General features: G+C 45.8%; 1 protein-coding gene across 3 annotated transcripts in view; it reads right to left on the reverse strand.

Annotated features, from left to right (window-relative positions):
- Loxhd1 (lipoxygenase homology PLAT domains 1) overlaps window positions 1–23,013 on the reverse strand; it is a 135,974-nt gene that overhangs the window by 81,342 nt on the left and 31,619 nt on the right. For all 3 annotated transcript variants that reach the window (XM_041640897.1, XM_041640896.1, XM_041640895.1), the window contains exons 6-13: window positions 19,676–19,824; window positions 17,810–17,933; window positions 16,068–16,318; window positions 13,737–13,872; window positions 13,207–13,367; window positions 12,132–12,218; window positions 11,396–11,531; window positions 111–265 (exon numbers count right to left, since the gene is read on the reverse strand). In XM_041640897.1, the coding sequence (XP_041496831.1) occupies window positions 111–265; window positions 11,396–11,531; window positions 12,132–12,218; window positions 13,207–13,367; window positions 13,737–13,872; window positions 16,068–16,318; window positions 17,810–17,933; window positions 19,676–19,824 (1,199 nt within the window). The remainder of the gene's footprint in view (window positions 1–110; window positions 266–11,395; window positions 11,532–12,131; window positions 12,219–13,206; window positions 13,368–13,736; window positions 13,873–16,067; window positions 16,319–17,809; window positions 17,934–19,675; window positions 19,825–23,013) is intronic.

The raw sequence follows: 23,013 nt of genomic DNA on the forward strand, positions 1-23,013 counted from the left end.
GTTGCTGAGGTCCTGACACTAACCACCAGCTCTACCTTGACAGAGCCAGGAAGGCAGGAGGACAAAGCAGGCGTGGACTGGGAGGAGGGTGGCACATCACTGCAACTTACATTGCCTTTCTCAAACAGGTCGGTGTTATTCCTGCAGTTGTAAAGCAGTCGCTCCCCTGTGTCCCCCACATCACCAAAAAGACAGAGGTAGACGTTGGCATCAGTTCCTGCACCTTCGAGTTCTCCTGTGCATACGGTCACACGGTAGCGGGCCACTGACAGACAGAAAGGGGGATGCTGTTGGTCAGCTGCCTCTGCTCCCATGGCGAAGTTCTACATCCACCTTTCAGCTGCTACCTGGAAGGACTTCATTCCTTAACTCAGCTTCCCAAACCCCGCTGCAGTGAGCCTCCTGGGAGCTGACTCATGCCCAGCTTGGTTTAGGCAGACCAGAGGCTCTTCAGGCCCGTCAATCATCAGAAACCCATGGGAAATGTTTACAAGAATTCAAATTTCTGAGGCCTACTTCAGACTTCCCAAACCTTAACTTCCAGAGGTAAGACCCTTCATGCTGAGTTGTTGACGAATCCCTTCTGTGGGGACCTAGAACTGGCTGGTCTTCTGTGGAAATGGAGAGAAGGCAACATCAGGGTGATGTCATTTAGAGGCAGTTCTTGGTGATGGACCAGATGGGCAATCAAGAGAAAGAGAGCTCATGTTTCAGTTCAGGTGGTGAGAGGACAGAGAAGTTGATAAGGTAGGAGAGCTGTCTAAGGGTAAGTTTGGAATGGAAACCAAGGTTTTGTTCTACTCACTATACATCTGAGATGCCAGCTCGATATTTACAAAACAGAAGTCGAACTGGCAGTTAAATGTGCCCGGGGGCCGGGTCTGATGAGAAGTCATCACAGGTAGATGTGTTCCATCTCAAACCATGAAATCTGGTGGACTCAATGCTGCAGAAGACGTAGACAGGACTGAAGGAATTTTTGAAGACAAAGCGGCCCCAAACTCCCCAAATTTGAGTTTAAAACATTAATCTGTATATTTGATATTTTATATAAGATGAACTCTGAGTGGGAAAGAGAAATCCAAAGAGATTAACTTCTGAACACATCATAATAAAACTTCTAAGATTCAAAGACAAAGAGGAAATCGTAAAACGGAGCAGCAGGAAATTGAGCACAAGGGATACACAATAAAAAATAGCAGCCAACTTTTCATCCAGAACTTGGGAAACCAGAAAGCAGTGGGACGCTTTCCAGAAGTGGGAAGAAAAAGAGCATTATCCAAGGACTCTACATCCACTAAGCCACCCTCCAGGGGTGAAAGATAAGTTAAAGTGTTCCTAAACAAACAAACACTTTAAGAATCTTACATCACTAAAAGCCATCTCCTGTAACAAATATTAACAGGACATCCCAGTAGACAGTAGAGAGTGGCTTGAATTCACCTGGAAATTCACCTGAGTCATGAGGAAAGAGTAAGTGGTAATGGCAAAGATGCTGTACATGTATTTTTTTTTCATTTTAACATTTGTCTTCTTTCATTTTATATAAAAACACACCAGCTGAGAGCAATAGCTATAAAACTGTATTGGTGAGTCTTTCATATGTAAAAATACAAAATTTTCAGTATAGGCTATCACATATCCTCGGCAAAGATGCAATTTCAATGACAACAACTGCAGGAAGGGAAGTGCACGGGAGTGAGGTTCGATGGAATACTAAAATGAAGCTGACACACTTTGAACTCGGTCGTTCCAAGTCAAGCTGAGGATTATAATGTGGTGGGGGGGGGACTACTGAGAAAGTAACTTAAATAATAGATAGTAAAAGAAGCAATGAAGAAAGAGAGATGGTGTTTATAAGATCCACATACTGTTAAAGAAGGCAATAACGTAAGACTTGAAGGAAACAAAACTACAACACACAGAAAACATGACAGATGTAAATCTTACCATATTGATAATCACATTAAATGTGATCTATTACTTGTAAATGGAGTTAATGTTTCTATCAAACAGAGCCGAGTATGGTGGGCAACCTGCAGAGATGGAGACCAATGACGTCACACACACACCCAGCCAGTGTAAGATGCTGGGTGACATAATGAGGGAGTCTAGGGAGAGCCTGGCAGGCTTTGAAGAAGGTCCACAAATATTGAGAGGCTGCAAAGAGCTTGAGAATTTATGGTTGGAGGGTGGTCCCTGGACTTCCCACTGGGCAGGGAACCCTGATAGCTCTATGGGCTGACAAGGGAGGGGAGCTTGATTGGGGGAGGGGGAGGGAAATGGGAGGAGGTGGTGGGGAAGAGACAGAAATCTTTAATAAATAAATAAACGGAAAAAAAAGAATTTATGGTTGGTAAGGGGAGAGATTGGAGCAAAAGGATCCTGGAATGAGCCAAGTAGCACAAAATTTCTACCAATGCCGAGGGACAGAGGACCCATGTATTCCCACCAGCATGCCTAGGGATGGAGCAGAAAGGAGAAGAAAAATAACAGAGTTGAAAATTGTCATTGGTTGAACATCAACAGGAAATCTGTTACACAGACTGTCAAAATAGATATGGATCTAAGTATCTTATCACAAAGAGCTGTACTTTAGACCCTGCAACAGAAATAGGTTGAAAGTAAAGAATGACTACCAGAACTGACTTGAGATGAACAGACTCAAAGAAAGTAAAAAGACTGGATAATTAAAAAGAACTACCCACAAAGAGAAGCCAATGCCCTTACTGCATGTCTTACTGCAGAAATCTACTATACATTTAAAGGAAAAAAAAAATTTTTTCTGAAGATTGCATAACAGGAATAGGTATATTAGTTTACTTTTCTTCTAGTTGTGACCAAATACCTGACAAGAAAAAGCTTAAGGGATCAGATGTTTACTTTGGTTCTGGGGTTAAAGGGACTGAGGCCATCTTGGCAGGAAGGCATTCGGAGAATGGCAGGAACAGGAAGCTGCTTGCTCACTAAAGGATGTTAGTTTACTTTTCTTCTAGTTGTGACCAAATACCTGACAAGAAAAAGCTTAAGGGATCAGATGTTTACTTTGGTTCTGGGGTTAAAGGGACTGAGGCCATCTTGGCAGGAAGGCATTCGGAGAATGGCAGGAACAGGAAGCTGCTTGCTCACTAAAGGATGGGCCAAGGATCAGCCAAACACAAGTGTGCGTGTTCAGTTCACTTCCTCCTTTTCCTCTTTAGATCCGCCCACCCCTTGGCCCATGGGGTAGTTTCGCACAATTCTGTGTGGGGCTCTCTCTCTCCCTTAATTAACCTCCCCAAGATTAATTAATTATTAAAATATTATTAATAATTAATTAAAATACCCCCAAGACACACCCAGAAGTATGTGTTGGTCACCATGGTGATTCTAAACCCAGGCAGATGGACAGGGAAGACTCCCCATCACAAACAAACCCTTTGTCAACCTGACATTTAAACACATGTCTGCAATCCATGATGTTCTAACCTTGACCAAAAGGCCTATGCCCATCTCTTAATGCCGAATGTGTCCACATCTTCTGATTCCCTGAGTGGGATCTTGCACCTCAGGCACACATGCAAAGTTCCTGATTTGCTTTAATGTCACTAATGCCTTTGAACATTTGCAGTGACGCTGTCCACACTTGCCTTGTCTGTGACTTGTAGCCAGGTGCACACTCCTTTTCTTTCTAAATCACGTTTTTGGGTCTTTGTTTGGTTTTTGTTGTTGTTGTTGTTTTGTTTTTACTTCTTTCTGGTCCATTTTTTGCTTGAATTCTCACCCTAGACCTCAGTAAAGGCAGCGAGCAGTTAGCCCTGCCAGAGCCTGCATGCTTCTCTTTGAGTAAATTACTCCAAATAAAGCTTGCCTGAAGGGAAATCACGATCAGAATATTTTGTATAAAATTATTTTCAGTAAAAATCAAATGTATACCTTAATTAAAAATGTTTGATACAGTGAGAAGTTAAATAAAATACCCCATTAGAGTTCACACACACAAAGAATCAGACACTATGACAAGATAGGATTTATCCCAGGAATATAATTTGGTTTAACTTCTAAAAACCAATTAATGTAATATGTCCTACTAATAGAATAAAAACCAAAAATCACATGATCATCTCAATAGACACATAAAAAGAATTTGACATTACCCTTTCATGATAAAAAACCCATTTTTAAAAGGGAACAAAAGGGAATTTCAGCTCATAAAGGTCATCTGTGAAACACCTACTCTTAAGAGTTCGGCATGACTCTAGAAGTCTCTGAGCAAGGCAACAAGGTGAGCAAAGTTATTCCAGCATCCACACTACAGGGGCCGCAGTAAAGCTGCATCAGCACATGGATGACAGGACCCGGTATTTAGGGAACCACAAGGGATCCAATGAAAGAGCTATTTCAGTTAATACGTTCAGCAGTCGTAAACCGTGAAATCTAGTCTTTCCTAATAAATAACTTGAAAATGAAGTCAAGAAGCCATTTCTGGGCTGAGGCTGTAGCTCGGTAGAGGAGCGTTTGCCTAACGTGGATGCCCCAGTCCTCAGCCCTGCATAACCTGGGTGTGGTAGAACATGCCTGTAATCCGTGGGGCAACACACGCCTGTAATCGTCATGCTTCAGAAGTGGAGCCCAGAGAATCCGAAAATCAAGGTGATCGTTCTCAGACACATAGTGAATCTGCAGCCAGTGTACACAGCACATGAATTCCAATCTCAAAGAAAATGTATCAGAAGAGAAGAGGAGATGATGGGGGGAGGGGGAGTGGAGGGGAAGGGAGGGGAGAGGGAGGCAAGGCGAGATTTTCCCCACTACAGCAGAAAGAATAAAACAACGGCTGGAGAAAAGGCTCAACAATGAGGCAAACAGTGCTTTCTACTCTCCCAGAAGGTCCAAATTTTGTTCCTAGCACCCCATCAGGTGACTCACAATTTCCCGTGACGCCTTCTTCTGGCTTCTGCAGGCACTCAGACATATGACCTGCATGTGTGCATATGTGTGCATACACACATAAAAGTAAAAACGGAAATAAGTGTCTTTTTAAAAGAAGAAAATATTTAGGAATTAATTTAACCCAAACAAGTGAAAACCTTGTACTTCAGAAATTACAAAATAGTTTTGGGATTAAAGGTTCGATAATGGGCATGGAAACATCCCATGCCCGTGGACTGCAACTTAAGATGGCTAACACAACAACAGTCCCCGATCAGAACTACTCTGATGCTATCCCTGTTAGAATAGCCCTTGGCTTCTTTGTTGAGCTTCATCTGATCTTCCTCAAATTTATGTAAAGTGGCAAAATAACCCTCAAGAAGGAAAACAGCAAGCATGGGAAAATATAGACAAGTAGAGACCTCCCACGATATTAGTGAAAATGTGCCCATCTTTTGAAAAATAGCTCAATAGTTGATTAAAACATTAGGGTCATTACCATCTGACTCAGGTTATACATCCAAAGACCTGGCGACACAATTATACAACAACATGTGCATGAATGTCAGAGCTGCGGTGTTCATGACAACCAAGAAGCAGAAACAACCCAAGCGCTCTCCAGCTGAGTGTCTTACCTTAATACAGTGGAGTGTCATTCATCAATTAAAAAGAAACTGTGGGCCAGAAAGATGGCTCAGCAGTCCGAGGTCCTCGTATACAGAGCTGGTGATGTGAATTGGATCCCTGGCTCCCACACAGTGGCAGGATAAAATCTACTCTCAAGAAATATCCTTGCCGGGCGGTGGTGGCGCACGCCTTTAATCCCAGCACTCAGGAGGCAGAGGCAGGCGGATCTCTGTGAGTTCAAGACCAGCCTGGTCTACAAGAGCTAGTTCCAGGACAGGCTCCAAAACCACAGAGAAACCCTGTCTCGAAAAACCAAAAAAAAAAAAAAAAAAAAAAAAAAAAAGAAAGAAATATCCTTTAACTGCCAAACAGGAACCATGGCAGGCACACACCTGCACACATTTACACTAAATAAATAGACATTAATACCAACACATGCTACGATGTGGAGGGACCTTGAGTACATGCTAATGAAAGAAAACATGTATGATTCCATTTTCTAGAAGTCACAAAGCTACTGAGACCAAAACCAGGTCAGTGGTTGTCAGAGGCAAGAGTTAGGCCGGGAAAGGAGAGATTCCTAAGGGGCACAGCATTTCTTTAGGGGTGTGAACATGTTTTGGAATTAGATGGGCCTGATGGATGTACATACAAGCCAAATGTAGATAAAAAGCCATTGGCTTGTGAACTTTTAGCATGTGAAGTGAACGATGCATGAGTTTATCTCAATAAGCTGCTATTTTTAAATGGAGGCATTATTCATCGACACTCCAACCAGCATGAAGATGAAAAATACCAGAAATAGACAGTCACTGGGAAGCTTAGTTCACAAAATCAATTTTAATAATGTGCTCATTTCCATATAGAGGCATCTGAAAAATCAATCTGTGGATCCTGTAGGTCCATGACGATGTGGTATCTCTGCCGAAGGCAAAGAAACATTGTGCATGGAGGCCCGCCTTGAGCAAAACAGAGGCAGGCAGACACTTAACACATGGGTTGAAGTTCATGAAAACCCTGCTTGCCCCCAACATTACCTCCCCATAGTATCACATGTCTCAGAATTAAACCATCCCCGGCTCCCTCAGGAAACTTTCAAAATTCAAGTGCTACGTTTCTTCGTATAAGCATCGTTGTGTTGCTATGTTAGAGTCTGGATCTTATGTGCCCCGCCCTCAAAATCTCATGTGTTGAAAGCTTGCTCCCCAGTGCTATTCAGAGGGACTCTGGCCTCGTGATTAATCCATTCATGGATTCCTACCTTAGGTTGCTGAGGTGGTAGAAAATTTGTGAGGTGAGGCCTACTGGAAGAAGGCGATCTTAGGAGGCAGGCTTTGGAGGCCATATTTTGTCCTTTCTCCTTTCTTCTCCATCTCTACCTCTCTGTTGTGATGCTTCTTAGTTTCTATGTGGCTTCAGTTTGCCACATTCTCCCTGCCATGATGGTCTGCTTCCCTACACGCCCAGTAATACCCATGGACTAAACCCTCTGAGAATGATGGCCAAAAGAAACACTTCCTTCCTTAACTTGTTGACCTCAGTTTTTTGGTCACATTGAAGAAAGCAGATGGAACATGACCTCAGTGATATGACATGATACCAGAGGAATGGATAGAATTGGCTGGTATGTGCCAACATGGAGAACCAGGACAACAACAAAGCCCCCAACCACAGCCTTGTTCCAGTCTGATTTGCTACTTAGTCTTAATTTCATAGTCATTTTGCTAGAAAATTCCTAAAAGCAAAACAGTAACAAACATAGAAATCCCATTCCTGAGGATCCCCATCCCTGATGTCCCAGAATTTTAAGGTCTGTCCCATTGGAGGTCCCGACAAGCCCTTACTCTGTAAGGGTCCCTCTGAGCCCACCAGCCACGGAGGTCCCAGACTCTGCCTGGCAAGACATCTGTGGACAATTGAAAATAATTCCATTGTTAGTCATCAGCAGCGAGAGACATTAAACAGATGGGCAAGTACCAGAGCTCCTTGGGCTTTAATTGAAAAATTATGGCTCAATCGGATTAACGAGCAGTGATAGTAGTCAACACTCAAGTCCAACGGACTCTTGCCCACTCATCGGGAGTGTGTAATCACAGTGGGAAAAGTAAATCTCATTCATTTTGCCATCTCACGTGCCTCCTGAGGGAAAGGCAAGATGGAAATTACTTGTGAGTTGGCACAGGCTTTGTCCGCATCTCTAACCAGCCCAGTCACTCCCCAATGCCCCCAGGCAACTAGACGTGCGTTCATTGCTTATTTGGCTGACCATTATTTTGCAAGGGGTAAAGTGGAAACACACAACTTCAGACTCTAGGGATCGATTTTAAGTTGGTATTTACTCATTGCACATGACTGCAAGACGCTCCCTTAAAGGCTCTCTGGGAAACCACACACACTATTTGCTCCCTATTAGAGGTCTGTGACATTGTCTTTGGCTCTGGGTAGTGATACAACCCACTGGTAGTGAACAGTGCAGGCCACGGGTGATCTGAGAGAAGATAGAGGTGTGCTCTAAGCACAAGAGAAAATTTCAGGAGCCAAAAAGAATAAGTGAGTTCAAGGAATTTGAGTTTGCAGAGGTTCTAAAGAACCACCAAAGACTGGCAGAAGGCATCCAGCTGCCTTTATAGCCAGGACATACAGACAGCTGTTCTACCTATATTAACCACTACATTTTTTTTCTCACTGAAATGGTTCTTTAAGAGTACAACACTCAAATTACAGTCAGGAAAATCCTGTATTCCACGCACAGTTGTTTTCTATGCATAGCCTAGATGGAGTCTGGAAACGCCCTCCTCCCATGACCTCTCTTGTCAGAGTCCTTGCCCTGGCTTGGATGGACAACAGCTGCCCAGGTAGGAAGCTCACCACGGCTGGTTTCCATGGCACTGACACACCATGCCCTGCAGTTCTGCCTTCAAGCAGTTTCTTGAACGTATTGTCTATCCTCTTGTCTGCGCATTCTCTGCCTGTCTTTAGAGCTTTTCCTCAGCATAGATGATCACTCGTGGGTTTGCTTCTCAAACACCTCTCCTCACACTGACAATGGAACAACCCAGGCACACCAGAAGGAATGGGAGACGAGGTGTCAGAGGGATTCAACGATGGGATGAAGTGAGTCGGGTCCCTAGAAGGCTGGGAAGGCAGGGGGTGCCCTTGCAAACGTTCACACTCCCTGCGCCCGTTTCTGTTGCTGTGACAAAGACCCGAATAAAATCAGCTTTGGGAAGAAAGGGCTTGTTTGGCTTACAATCACAGTTCACTATTTTAGGGAAGCCATGGCAGGAACTCAAGCAACCAGGTACACCATATCCACAGTCAAGAGCAATGAAAGAATAAACAAGTCCTTGCTGGCTTGCTGCTCATTCTTCCAGTAAGAACCAGCCAATGGATGTTCCTAATCAATTAACAATCAAGACAGATCCCAGAAGACTTGCCCACAGGTCAACCTGATCACAGTAATGGCTCCCTGGGACTTCAACCAGCACAGCTGGGGTTTGGCCCACAAATCTGCGATTTAATAAAGACTATGAGAAATTTAATATAAATTGACCCTGACCCATGCTTTAAGAGTTATTGCCTCCTATGGACAGCTTTGAAATCCAAATTCATCTGCTGAGAGTCGAACCCCCAGGATCTCCAAGACCATTGAGAGATGACAGAGTCTTTAAGAGATAATGACAGTCAAATGAGGCTGTGTGGGTGGGACCTCATCCAGGATGCTGCCAGCTCTGTCAGAGGAAGACAAAAGCACAGACGAGCAGGCACCAGAAGAAGGCTTTCTGGGGGCACAAGTACTTGAGGGCACGAGTACCACTCCTCAGCGGAGGAGAAAGATGCCAGGAGACACGAACCTTGGAAACATCTTCATCTTGGATTGTAGCTTCCAGAGCTACTTGGAAATAAATTCCAGTTGTATAAGTTACCGAGTTCACAGTTTAGCGTTTTGTTACAGCTGCCCCAGTAAGTCAACTTACTACCTTAGGGTCCCGGGACAACAAAAGATGATGTAACTACCTTCAACAATGGCCGTGGGTCCTAAAAACCTACAGTAAGGGCCTGGAGATGCAAGTGTGAGTCAAGAGAATGTGTTCCCGCCCAGTGACACATGGTCTCTGATGACAGAAAAGGGGATTCTTGAGAGAAAGTTGTGAGTCATTTGAGGCAAAGTGCAGAGAACATTTTGGACATTCTAAGGACCGGCCGATGTTTCCTTTGGATAACTTCACGAAAACGAGAATCTGTAGACGATTTTAAAGATCTAACCAAGATGTCTGGTGGAAGAGACAAGTACAGAAACAGCAAGAAAGTTCTGGAAGCTGTAAAACAGCAGAAAATTGGGGCATCCTTAGTGTGGTGGTTTTCAGTGTGGTTACCTGGGGTCAGTGCTGATCGTCTGAAAATTAGCTGAATAAGTGTGGTGGTGGCTTGAAAGAAGAAGGTCCCCAAATAAAGTGGCACTATTAGGAGGTGTGGCCTTATTGGAGGAAGTGTGTCTTTGTGGGGGCAGGCTTTGAGGCCTCTATGCTCAAGCTTCCCTCAGTGTGACTTCAGTTGGTTTCCTGAAGCCTGCAAGATGTAGGACTCTCAGCTCCAGCACCACATCTGCCTGCATGCTGCCATGCTCCTCATCCTGATGATAATAAATCAAACCTCTGAAACTGTAAGTGAGCCATCCCAATTAGATGCTTGCTTTATAAGAGTTGCATTGGTCATGGTGAGTCTTCACAGCAATACCAACCCTAACTAAGACAGGCATGCCCTGGGGTCCTAATGAAGACCCGCTGAATTGGAAATTCTCTCCCAGAGCCCAGCAATGTGCGCTTCAACAAGTCCTCCATGCAATAAGGCACTCTGAGAAAGCCGGTCAGAGCTGTGAGTTGAGAAGTTTTGAGAGACACCCCCTCCTCTAAAACACTCAGGGATGAAAGTGCTCGGTAACTTCCGGAGAAGAGACCGAGGAACTGAGATTGTGAGAGCTCGTTTGAAGGACTCAGATTGTGACCAGGTCCCAGGACCCTTTCTCTGAGGCCTGCAGGCACAGTGCTGGCACAAACACACAGTTCAGGCAAGAACAGATGTATTTCTGCCTTAATGAACTCTGCATTATATGAAGCTTCCATCGGATGGATCAGTTGATGTCATCTTATGTAAAGAGAGATGATAGTTTTGTTTCCAAAACAAATATCATTGAATATACAAAAGTAGGGGTAACATCTCAGGATAAATAGTCATTGAACTAATAAGTGGAAGGCCTGGTCTGGGACTGATATCTATAACCAACTGCTCTCAGTTCTACTTTGGGCTATTGCTAGGTCTTTTGAACATAAAAATTCGTGGTTAGTGTGTCATAAAAAAAATCAGATCCAGCCTTACTTCATCCTTATTGTGTGGAGAGAATTCATCAAATTTCACAATTTGAAAGATCAAGAAGTTATTCCTTTTAGTTTCAAGGAGGCCCTGGGTAACTGTTGTTTAGTGCACACTCTTGTCTCTTGTGGCCCAACTTGAAGACCTATCCATCTCCTTTCCCCTATATCATACTCATCAGAGAAGAGTTCTAGCATCATAGCCTGGAACAGATCCTTCCAGCCAGTCTTGAGTCTGGGACGTAACTAGTCCTCTGCAGCGTTCAGAGAGGGTGGACAGTGCACAGCAGACATGGACCTAACTAGTCCTCTGCAGCATTCAGAGAGAGTGGATCGTGCACAGCAGACATGAGGCTGGGACCTAACTAGTCCTCTGCAGCATTCAGAGAGGGTAGTTGTGGACAGTGCACAGCAGACAAGCTCTCCAGGCCCCCACAGGAAGCAAAGCCCTGCCACCTCCCCAGGACAGCAAGCAGCTGCACACTTACTCCCCATTATCCTGCGCACGGTTGGGCCTTCTGCGGTCATTTCCCTCACGATCTCGTTGTCATCCTCGTTGGCGTCCAGCCAGCGATTGCAGTTGAAGTTATACTTATCCTTATTCAGGGTATTCATCAGGGTCATCTACAATGAGGAAGTCTTGAGGTAGGCATGGGGGCCTACCAGGGATTCCCACCCATGGCCTGGAATCCTCATTCTATGGTCTCATTTTTTTTTTAAATTTTGTGCTTTCTCATTATTACTGTATTTTATTTTGGTTTTATAAAACAGTGTTTCTCTGTGTAATCCTGCAACTTGCTTTGTAGATCAGGCTGGTCTCAAACTCAGCCTGCATCTGCATCTCGCTCCCTCCCCAAGTACTGGGATTAAAGGTGTACACCACCACGTCTCGTCTGCTATCTCTTCTTAGGCAAGGCCAAGCCATCTCCTCACTATGACTCTTGGGGAAGGCAGATGATCAACCTTCCCTTTCTTTTCCTGGTCTCTTAGAAGCCTATGCTCACCTAGCTCCTAGATGATGGGACAGGATGCAAACCCATGGACACCTGAGCAGTGTCTCTCGCCGTTTACTTTGGAAGACCTCTCCCTAACTGTTCCCAAACCCCATGGTCCATGTCTACTCTTCCCACCTCCAATCCTAACAAACACAGAGGCAAATATATGACACGATCGTGAAAGAGGATGGCTCTGGCCCCTCCTGCCCCCACCCCAGGTACACCTTACCTTTTCTAAATGCCAGCCAGAGCCAGGGTTCTGCCTATCATGCCACACCCGAATTTTATAAAACCTGCCAAGATCTGGGAGCTCCATCTACAAAGAGAAATTAAAAGGTCTGTGCAGATATAGTCATGGAAATACATCTGTCCTCATAGCTGACCACAGGCAGGTGGGTGCTCCTTTGGGCTGCTTTTTCCCAGTAAGAGTGGGTTTGCTTTTAAACATATTCAAACATTCCATTCTCTCATGCTCCTGGTAGCCAGAGGCTCATGGGACCAAGACAGCTATGTGAAACTAGCGTTCGGTCTGGGCTGGCAAAACTGAACAAAAATAACTGACCCACAGTGGGATCCAGCCAAGAGATCTTCCAGGAACAAAATTCATATGGCAGCCCTGCAAATTAGCACAGGGCCACAGCCCCAGGAGTCCACTGGGCACCGAGACAGACAAAAAGATCAGTACAGCAGCGGTGCCCTTTCCCCGGGGGCCCGAGTCTGGCAGAGAAGACAAATACATAAAGACCAATGAACTTAGGGATGGAATAGAGGTATCAGTGGGGTGCTCCAAGAGGAGAGCAGCAAATTACAGATGCTTCTCCCCAAAGGTCGGCGCAGCACTTCTGAGGGCAAAGACTTGCTCTGTGTATATACCGCAAAGTTCAAAGCTGGATTTTCTTTCAAATGCTCCAAAATTTATGTTTCCCCTTAAAAGTTGGTCCTTATGCTTGAATGCAGACAGGTTGAGCAATCAAACTGTGCTCCAAGCCCCTGAGCCCACAATTCCCCTGTTCGCCCCACTCCTGATTGCTCCAAGCATTTCATACTTGCTCTGCGCCCTCCCCCCCCCCCCCCGGGCCTCATCCAAGACCATTTCAGATGGAAGGGCCAGATATAAATTATATGACTTTCAATAAATTGCCTATAAGGCATCAAATTTGTCACTGCTATGGGAGCCCAAAGTCTCCAGTGCACTTTTTTGTCTTTAAACTTGGTTCGAAGTCAGGTGTAGAAAACTGGAATCCTCACGCCCCGCACCTCTCCATCTCTTCTTACTGTGCCCCTCCCCGTCCACCACTTCCTACCCTAAATTTCTCGATGATGCCCGGTTTGAACCATTTGTTGTTGGGATTCAGGAGGATCTCATCTGTCCGCCCCTTCTGCCCATAAATCTGGATGAAGATGGGAGAGTTGGTGCCGGCTTTCTTCAGATCAGTTGTCCAGACCCAAAGGGACCAAGGAAATTCTACAACAAAGACCAAGGCACCTCAGGAACTCCAAGGGCCAGAGAAGAAGGGGGGGCAATCAAGTGATTGGGACTGGAGATGATACACAATTGTGTCCGTTCTTAGAACCCATTAAGCAAGTGGTGAATATGAAGGCACCCTAGTGTCTTATTAATGCCTAAAGGCTTACTGCATTTTAGTAGTGGGGGAGAGTTGACTCTGCCATCCTGTAACTAGTGATGAATCACTCTGCTTAGCCCTGTGTCCATGACAGCAGCTCCTTCAGCTTAGGGATGCTGGAGTCATGTCCGCAACAGCACAAGGCCTGTACCGTGTAGAGCTGAGCTTCTCTCTGAGAGACCCCCAGATTCTGGGCCCCTCACACTTACTTTTCAGCCGCTTCTTCCTCAGAGACACCATCTCATAGAGCTGCCTCTCGATCAGCCCGTCGGCCTTCTTCTCGTCCAGCCAGTTGCTGCAGGGGAACGTCTGCTGGATGCCAGTGAAGGGGCACAGGATCACCACCTGGGAAGATGGACAGCAAGTCTCCCGTGTCAGGCCTACTGACGGGACCCCCTCGCAGTGCTTAGCGGCCTCCGCAGTACCCAGTGCACAGGCGTCTGTCTGTGTAGGACCTTCAGAGGAGCATGCTTTTCCCACTGCCTTTCTCACCAAGTGAATAGAGTGCACCTCTTTCAAGACTTGTTATTTTTTCCCCGCAGATAAAAAGTACTTTTTAAATTATTTTAAAGAGAAGTCTTCCGCAGTAGCTGTCATCTGTCCCCCAATTCACTAGCTCAAGTCCCAGACCTTTTCTTCTATTTCATCCTCTTCGGACAACACATTTCTTCGTGTGCATCGTAAAAATCTGTGAATCTGAACTAAATGGCTTCTACCACCCAATGAATTTTTGTAGGAGAAAAAGGTGAAGCACATAAAAACTTATCAGTTCATATCTCAAATGTAATAAGGAGCCAAGTGCCTTCCCCTAGAATTACTTCCACTGGATCCTGTCTCCTCCCATCTACCCTGGGAAACAGGAGTGAGTTTGGTTTAATTTGTCCTAGCGGAAATGGTACAAATACACAAAATGAAGACAGCGAGCGTTTTATCGGTGCAAAACTAGACTGAATAAAAGTTTGGGAGAGAGTAGAAAGCACAGGGGGGTCGGGGTTTATTTGCTTTGCTTTGGAGAGCACTGATTCCACTTTCAACGGGAAAACAAAAACAAACCTTCATTTCCCACTGAAAGCAAATCACTGCTTCCCAAGCTTCCTTAAGGACAAGAACTGTCAAGTTAAGTCCTGGTGGCACTGGCCTGTGATCTCAGTTGCTGGAGAGTTTCCCTGGGCTATAGGGTGAGTGCAAGGCCTCACACACAGAAAGAGATACAGGGAGAGCCAGAGACAGAGGGATGGGGAGGAGGAGGAGGAAGGGAGGAAGAAGAAAAGGACTGAGGATACAGCTCACTGGCAGAGCACTGCATAGCTTGTTACACGCATACGCAGTTCCCTATGTCCTCACCTAAATGTAGAAAACTATCCAGAATCTAGGAAAATCTGGCTCAGTAATCTAGATCGAAGTTCAGGAATACTATTATCAAGAATTCAGGGGATTCTCAAGATGTGCATTTATGTGTTAGTGTTTTCCTGCACGCATTGACGTGTTTCAAGTGCCCCCTGTGGAGGCCAGGGGTGCATCAGAATCCCTGGAAGTGAAGTTACAGACAGTTGTAAGTCTTCATGTAGGTGCTGGGAACCAAACCGAATCCAGGTATACTGCAAGAGCAGCGAGTGCTGACTGCTGAGCCTTCTCTCCAGCCCGGGAACTTTATTGTAGTTTTGTAAATCCTTCAATAAACGTAGCTAAAATATTTTGATATATGTCTGGAAAAAAATCTACCTCATAAAAATAGATATATTCTAAAATTATTGTTGATTGTTTCATAAGCCAAGGGGAAACACCACCAGCAATCATGTTGCCTATAACCAGTAGGTAGCCAATGCTGTATTTGGGGACAGCCCCACTCCCCTAAGCCCCTACTAACAAGACAAAAAAGATGGACGTGATCTTGTACAAGGGATCATGTGCTCTTTAACTAGCTGGTTTAAGAGCTAGGAAAATTTAGAAAATAAGACTGTTGTGGTCAGAGCCCTCTAGAGAAACAGAACTGAGGGGATGAATGTGTGTGTGTGTGTGTGTGTGTGTGTGTACATACATGTGTGCACACACACATATGAATGGGATTTAAGAGTGGCATACAGGCTTCATCCAGTCCAACAATGCCTGTCTACCAATCAACAGGAAGTCCAAGAATCCAGTAGTTTCTCATCTCATGAGGCTGGATGTCTCAACTGTTCTTCAGTATGCACTGGAATCCCGAAGAGGCAGGCTCTAATGCCAGCAAAGGAAAGGATCTGCTAGCCAGAGTGAAGACAAGCAGACAAAGAGAAAATAGCTTCCTTCTTCCTTGTCCTTTATAAAGGCTGCCACCAGAAGGTGTGGCCTAGATTTGATTTAGGATGGGTCTTCCTACCTCAAATGATCCAAGTAACTAAAAAAATCCCTCCCAGGTGTGCCCAGAGGCTCAGGTTTTTAGTTAATTCCAGAGGTAGTTGACGACTGAAGGCAGACATCACAGGGATGCAGGGCAGAGTCTGTACGTCAGGGTTGAAGAAGATGCATTTGAACCCAAGAATACTCACCCGTTGGCTCCTTACCTTCTCGCAGTACCAGCCTCGGTTGACACCCACATTGCCATGCCCGATGGAGACCCGGCTCAGGGGGCTAAGAAGGACAGCCAGGTCGATGTGGAAGATGTCCGTGCGGCCCCTGTCAAACACACCGCCCTCCAGGAAGATCTTCCCACTGTTCTTATTCCCTCTGGCTCCATACATGACCAAGTAGATTTTCGATTTGGTTCCAGCTCCACGGATATCCCCAGTGAAGACAGTGACAATATAGGTTATGGCTGGCGTGGAGAGAGAGGTAGAGATGGTTCAAAGCAGACCACGTCAGCACACTCCCATCTCCATCTTGGCTACGGTACTTCCCTGCCACACACACCCGTGCTCCCTCATGTTCTACGAACTCAGACCACATCCAGGGCCCCTCACAACCTCATTGTGTTTTCCAGTGTTGAGTGTTAGTATGTATGAGTTCAGGGAGGGACTGCATCTATTATTTTAGGAACCTGTCAGCCCTGATTATGAGAAACAAAGAGAAGAAGGAAGTTGAGCGTCTAAGAATAGCACATATTATTGATGTTAATTACTGTGTGTGTATTATTAATAGCTGCTAGATAAATTTTGTTATGTGTAATCTAATTATTATAGTCAAGTCCATTGATGGAGATTTATATCGGGCCCATCTGGTTCTTTTAGCTTGTTCTTCCGTTAAAAAACACAACTTTTGAGAGTGGGCACTGACATCTCCCTTCCCTCCTGGGCTGAGGAAGAGTGAGGGAGCACTACAAGTTGGGTCACCCGGCATTCTGATCACTCAGGAGGCATCATGAGCCCTTGGGATTAGGCAGCAGAACCACCGAGGGCTACGTAAACTCCCAAATAGGGGAAAAAGGAAAAAGAGAGATCACCCGTGTTTGCATCAGAAATTCTGTTTTCTTTGTTCTGAAACCCTGGGACAGAAGGAAAAGAGTGCCAGCAAACGTGGCAGGGAGAGGAGAGGGGACAGACACGCAGATGAAGATGTCGGGAAGAGCAGAAGGTATGGGTGTTAGGGTGAGTCATGGGCGGGGTGATCACGGGCAGGCGCAGCAGGGGGAGCCGGAAGGGCTGCAAAGTGGCAGGAACTGTGTTGAAGAGCCTCCAGATGGGCCACCCGGAGCCAATCTGTGTTGCGCTCTACGTGTTACATTCCACAACCCTGGCTGTGTCTCCAGTCAAAGGGAGGGATGGACTTCAGCAGAGGAGCAATTTCTCAGGTGTGTAAAGCACACACGAGTTTTCTAGAACCCCAAGGATCATATCAGATGGGCTGAGGGATGGAGGTGCTCTGTGGGATTTATGGAGGTAAGGGGACTTCAGGAGGCAGACTGAGTCTGTCGTCAACTAGCTATGTGAGCATGGACAGCTTCATTAACTTCAATATGCCTCAGTTTTCTCATCCGTGAGTTGGGAACAAGACAATGCCTACGCTGTAGGTGGCTCTAAGGATTATAGGAAATGTAACAGGATCCAAATTCCCCTTCTTTCTTCCTCTTTTGGTTCCTTCTACCCTTAGCTAGTAATGCCTAGGGCTATTACCCTGTCTCTTTTCATAGCAACAGCCTCGGCTGCAACCCAAAAAACCAGACCATTTTCTGGGGCAGCAAAGATGCCATCTTCAAAGCCAGCTGGCTCCCACCTGACCAACCACAGTCATCAGCCCACAGATGTGACTCCGACACCAACTCTGGCAAAGACAGAACATCCAGCCGGGGCCTCGCCGCTCTCCAGCCTACCTGTGGTCTCAGCTCCGCCCACTAAGATGTCTCTTTGGATTTTGCCATCATCTTCATCCAGTGCCAGCCAGCGGTTAAGGGGGAAATCATATTTCCTTTTGTTCCCAAAATCTTCAATGATAATCTGAGAAGGAGAGAAGAGGAAAGAATGTGCTTAAGTGTCCTTGAGGGCACACCTGGTCGTCTCCCAGCCCATCCAGTCGTTGGAGTATACTCTAAGATGCTCTTGAGTCTCCTCACGCCTCAAGGAGAGCAGCTCACAGAGCACAGCTGCTACTAGGAAATCCACATACAGCCATCCAGGGATGATTGACAGCCACCCCTCCTTGAATCTCAGCCACTAATCCTCCACTGCTTGGAGGCATTCTAGAAAAATTGAAGCAAGAAGTGTATGGGGTATGCTCAGGGAGCTGGGATGAAAGAACTGGAGGCGGGGATTTGAAAACTGACACATGAGATGTTGGCTTCCTCCCGGCTGAAGGTTGGACTTCCGACCTTGTTGTTGAGAAGCAGAGTCTACGCAAGAGGGAAACTGAGGACTGAAACCAGGCCCAAGGAATCCTAGGACCTGGCGGCCACATCAGAAAGCAGCAGCAGCTGCCAGGGAGGCAAATGCGGGTGGCCATAATTGAAACCTCCCCAGCAAAACAACCATAAACTGGGTTGGTAACGTCTTGTCTTCTAGAACATACCAAAGAGCTGGAAGTACCTTCCAAAATGTGCCTTTGGACCCTGCTATAAAGTAAGACAGGAAAGACAGACAGACGTATTCTATGATGAACGGTGAAAGCATTAGCATAGGGGTTGGTTGGTTTGTTTGGGGATGTGGGTGTGTGTGCTCACACGTGTGCACATGCTTGTGCCCACACACATGTTGAAAGCAAGAGCCATTATCTGGAAGGAATATTCTCCATCTACCAACAAACCCATAAGGAAAGCAGATCTTCTGAGAGCCAAGAGGGAACCAGGCTGATGAGTCCTTGCAGGGGAGACTAAGTGCAGAGAAGGGGCCTATTCATGGTGAAGTCAGCTGTGTTCTGTGGCTGCGGAGACACACCTTACCAGGCAAAACTTCCCAGTGTGAAGGCTAAAAATGATAAAACACCCCTAAAATGGAGAGGAAAGGAGGAAATGGCCAAACAGGGGCAATTTCTTGTTTATCCTTTCTAGATGGGCCAGAGATGCCTCAGACGATCCTGGGCTACACAGCCCTCACTTCCTCCCAGACAGGCTCAGGACACCTGAGTGACTTAAGGGCGTGGCCTTGAAGCCAGCATGTTTAGGTCAATACAGGGTGTCTTCTGTGACAAATTCTTTCACTTAGTCCTGGAATAACTTCCATCATTGTTATATAGCCCGATGGAGCTGGATTCTGCTTTGTACAGATGAGGGGAACCACACACACACACTCACACACATACACACTCACACACACACACACACACACACACACGGAGCAATTAGGAGAGTCAGGAGCTTCGTGATAGAACCTTGAAGGATGTTAGGCCTTGGCTGGAGAAGATGGGAGAACTAGGATTTTAGAATATTTTTAACTTTTTATTTATTTTACATACCAACCGCAGTTTCCCCTCCTTCCTCTCCTCCGGTTCCCTCCCCCTCCCACCTCCTTCCTATCTGTACCCACATCCACTCCTGAGAAAGGGTAAGGCCTCCCGTGGATTCTAGAAGCTTTAACAAGGCCAGTCTTGTAGGCCTCTAGGAGGGCAGCATGGCTGGCCAGTGGACTTAAACAACAGCAGAGGCAGCAAATCTAGAGTGTGGAAAGTTAGGCTCAGATTCAGGCCTCTGAAAGCCAGGCGCTCCCCTCCCATGCCTCAGGGACTGCGGTCCAGCAGCTGGACCTACCTTGGACAGGAACCAGCCTGCAGACCCCCCCTTGTTGTTGTGGCCCACATTGATCTTCATCAGCTGCCCCAAATCCGGGGCGTCCAGCATGAACTTGTCTTCAGCTCCCTTTTCAAAGTTGTCCTTTTCATTTTCCAGCCTACGCTCTCCTGAGTGCACAGAAACAGGAAAGTTACCAGAGGGGAGGGGGAGATGGGGAACAGAAGAGAAGAAAGAAGACCTGGAGGCCTTAATGGTCCACCCACTGAAAGAGCTCTTACAAAGTCAAGGGCGGCTCCATACTGCGATCTAACGGTTCCTAACATCCTTCCGGCTTCTGGCAAAGCCAGTTTTCCTCCTGTGTGACGTGTGCCTGGGTCTCATAACTGGGTTTCTCATTGCTGCCTTTGCCCCTGTGAACCAAACTGCACCCCTATCCTAAGACTTAAGGTCCCATTGCATGTTCTAAACTAGAGCAGTGAGCATAGGCATAGGGGCTGCTGCTGCTGCTGCTACTGTTGCTGGGCTTCTGTGCGCATTTGCTCACCCCTGTCCTGGACACCATGCCAGCAACTCTCAGCAGACACCGTATATGTCTGACACGGATCTTTATCTCTTACACCCCACTAGGATCCAACAAGGATGCACTAATAGCGTGGTCCTCAAATGAAGAAACAAAGGTTTAGAAATGAGACAATGTGTCCAAAGTCGTGTGGGCAATGAACACTGAGCTTAGCATCCGGTTCTAAGCTGTTTCTCTGCTGTCACATTCGGGTGACCACGAGCGCACATGTTAGGCTTTCTCATTCCACCAAAGTGCCAGCTTTTTGCTTAAATCTTTCCATGGTCTCTCGTTTCTAAATTTACATTTTGGCATCCAGAAATATAAAAAATAATTTCCAGTATTCGGATACTCACCACCCAGATGCGAGAGGTGTAGCAATTGCTAACTTTTGTCTAGTTTGCTCCAGATGTTTATTTAGCCCCCCTTCTTTCCAAAAGATTTATTTTTTATTTTATGTGTGTGAGTGTTTTGGCCTGCATGTATGTAAGTTCACTATGTGTGTGGCTGGTGCCCAAGGGAGCCACAGAGGGTTCTAGAGCCCATGGAGCTGGAGTCACGGAGGGTTGTAAGCAGCTATGTGGGTGCTGGAACAGAATTCAGGTCCTCTAAAAGAGCAGCAAGTTCTGTGAAGGCCTGAGCCAATTCTCCAATACCTAGACCTTCCACTTAAAAAAAAAAAAAAAAGCAAACCCATGTGTGAGGCTTCGCTGCTCATCTCTCCCTCCTACTCCCCCATCTTGGTGTGTACTGTCCCTGAATCATTAGCATCTATACACATCTCTAAGAGACACGGGCCACATGTGGCCTTTTCTGATTTCTGCATGAATGAGGGCAGGGTACACGTCCCACCACCGCGAGTGTGTCTGCATCACTGGGTGCGTGTGAGTGAGACCTGCTGCGTTCTCACACATCGAGCAGCCCGGGAACACAGCACGCACCGCGACAATGCCACCACTTGGCTAGGACTGCCGCCGTTCCTCTGCTGCCAGCACCGCAGGTCTTCGTGGAATCTCATTTTCTCAGTTACCAGCAGGCTGCTGCGAGTGCCCCGTGGACGACCCAGGGCTGGTGACAGTGTGTTCATTAACCAATCCTACCAGAGCCGCGTGACAAAAGGGCCATTCTGCTCTCCTCTCCCGGCAGACATCCGAGTCCTTTCTCACTTGATCATTGCAAAGCTTTGTGCCCTCCTCTGCACACTGGTAAAGACCGTGCTGCGCACACACGTGCAGAGATGGCTGGTGATCTGCTGTGTGCTCGTCTTTAGTGTGTCCGACAGCACTGCTCCCCAAAAGGCTTTCAGGGTGTTAATTCCCACCAGCAACATACGGGGATTTCCACCGCCCGTAATCACCATTAACATCTGTAGTTTAAGAATTTCTATTCTGTGTAGAATGGTATCTCACTGTGGCTTTAATTTGCACTTCCTTACTTTGTTGAGAGATTGACTATATAATACATGTACATATAGATTCTGTGTCATTTAGGCAGTGTGCCTCAGTCTTTTTTATTCTCATATCTTCTGTTCCATTTTTTTAAAAAAAAACTGTTGTGTTATTTTCTTTGACATGCGTGTGCACATGCATGTGTGTGTGCGTGCATGCGAGTACATGTGTAAATATATGTGTGATTTTGGTAAATTCCTTATTAAATTTCATCCTTAAGTTAAGGTTGACATTAAAAATTAAGATCTTAAAATTTCTTTCAAAAATTCTGATAATTTTTTCACACTTAAGTCTTTAGCCCATCTGGAAGTTATTTTCGTGCATTGTGAAAGATAAGAATCTAATTTCATCTTTTCTCGGATGGCTAGGCAATTGTTCGAACACCAGTAATTAAGCATCTTATCTTTGCCCTCAGATGTATAATCTATGACGCTATCATTCTATGTATTCTAGGTTCTTTATTCTGCTCCATCGGGCTATTTTATTTGTCCTTCTTCTCCCATCACACTGTTTTGGTTTTTGAAGCTCTATGACTGGGCTGGAGAGATGGTTCAGTTCCCAAGGCCATTGTTACGAAGCTGAACAACCTGGGTTAGATAGAACCCTGGGACCTGCGCGATGGTAAGAGAACGGGCTCACAAAGTGTCCTCCCACCTCCCGCGTGCCAGGGCACAGGTGTCTCTCACACGTGCATTAAACAGGTTGAATAAACGTAGCTTAGGTCTTTGTTTCTGACAGGGCAAAGATCTGCCATCACGGCTATCACTCACACCATTTCTGTTCCACGAGTCACATCTGTCTGTATGCGGACAGAGCCACACACTCTGGCTCGTACGTGTGTGCATGCAGAGGGCAGAGGACACCCTGCAGGAGTCACTTCTCTTTGTCCACCCTGTGGTCCAGGACTAGAGCTCACGTTGTCCCGTTTGCCAGCAAGGACTTTACCTGCTGAGTCATTCACCAGCCCTGCTCATGCTGTTTTTATTTTTTTCAAAGTTATCGTGGCGATATTTAGATCTTTATTGTTCTATATTTTAATAGTAGCCTGAGCTTTGGATGTTTGCTTTTAGGAATTTGACTGCAGTAGCCTTGCTCTTATGAAAGAACCGGGAAACATGGCATCTTAGCGAGTTTGGGTCCTTTCTCGTTATGAACACATCTCTTCTTTAACTTGTATATTCTTGCACATCTTTCAAAAACCTGTACTTCCCCGAAAGCCCTCCCCCTTCAGAGTCATTCTTATGTACTAGTTTCTGATGTAAATAGCATGCTTTTACACTGAATATTTAAATTGTTTGTTGTTTTAGTAATTTTCCTTATTAAATTTTAATCTACTATCTTTAGCAAAC

This window comes from Microtus oregoni, unplaced genomic scaffold (genome assembly GCF_018167655.1).
Source record: "Microtus oregoni isolate MIOR12 unplaced genomic scaffold, Mior012 000065F_ref0000479, whole genome shotgun sequence".
Taxonomy (NCBI): Eukaryota; Metazoa; Chordata; class Mammalia; order Rodentia; family Cricetidae; genus Microtus; species Microtus oregoni.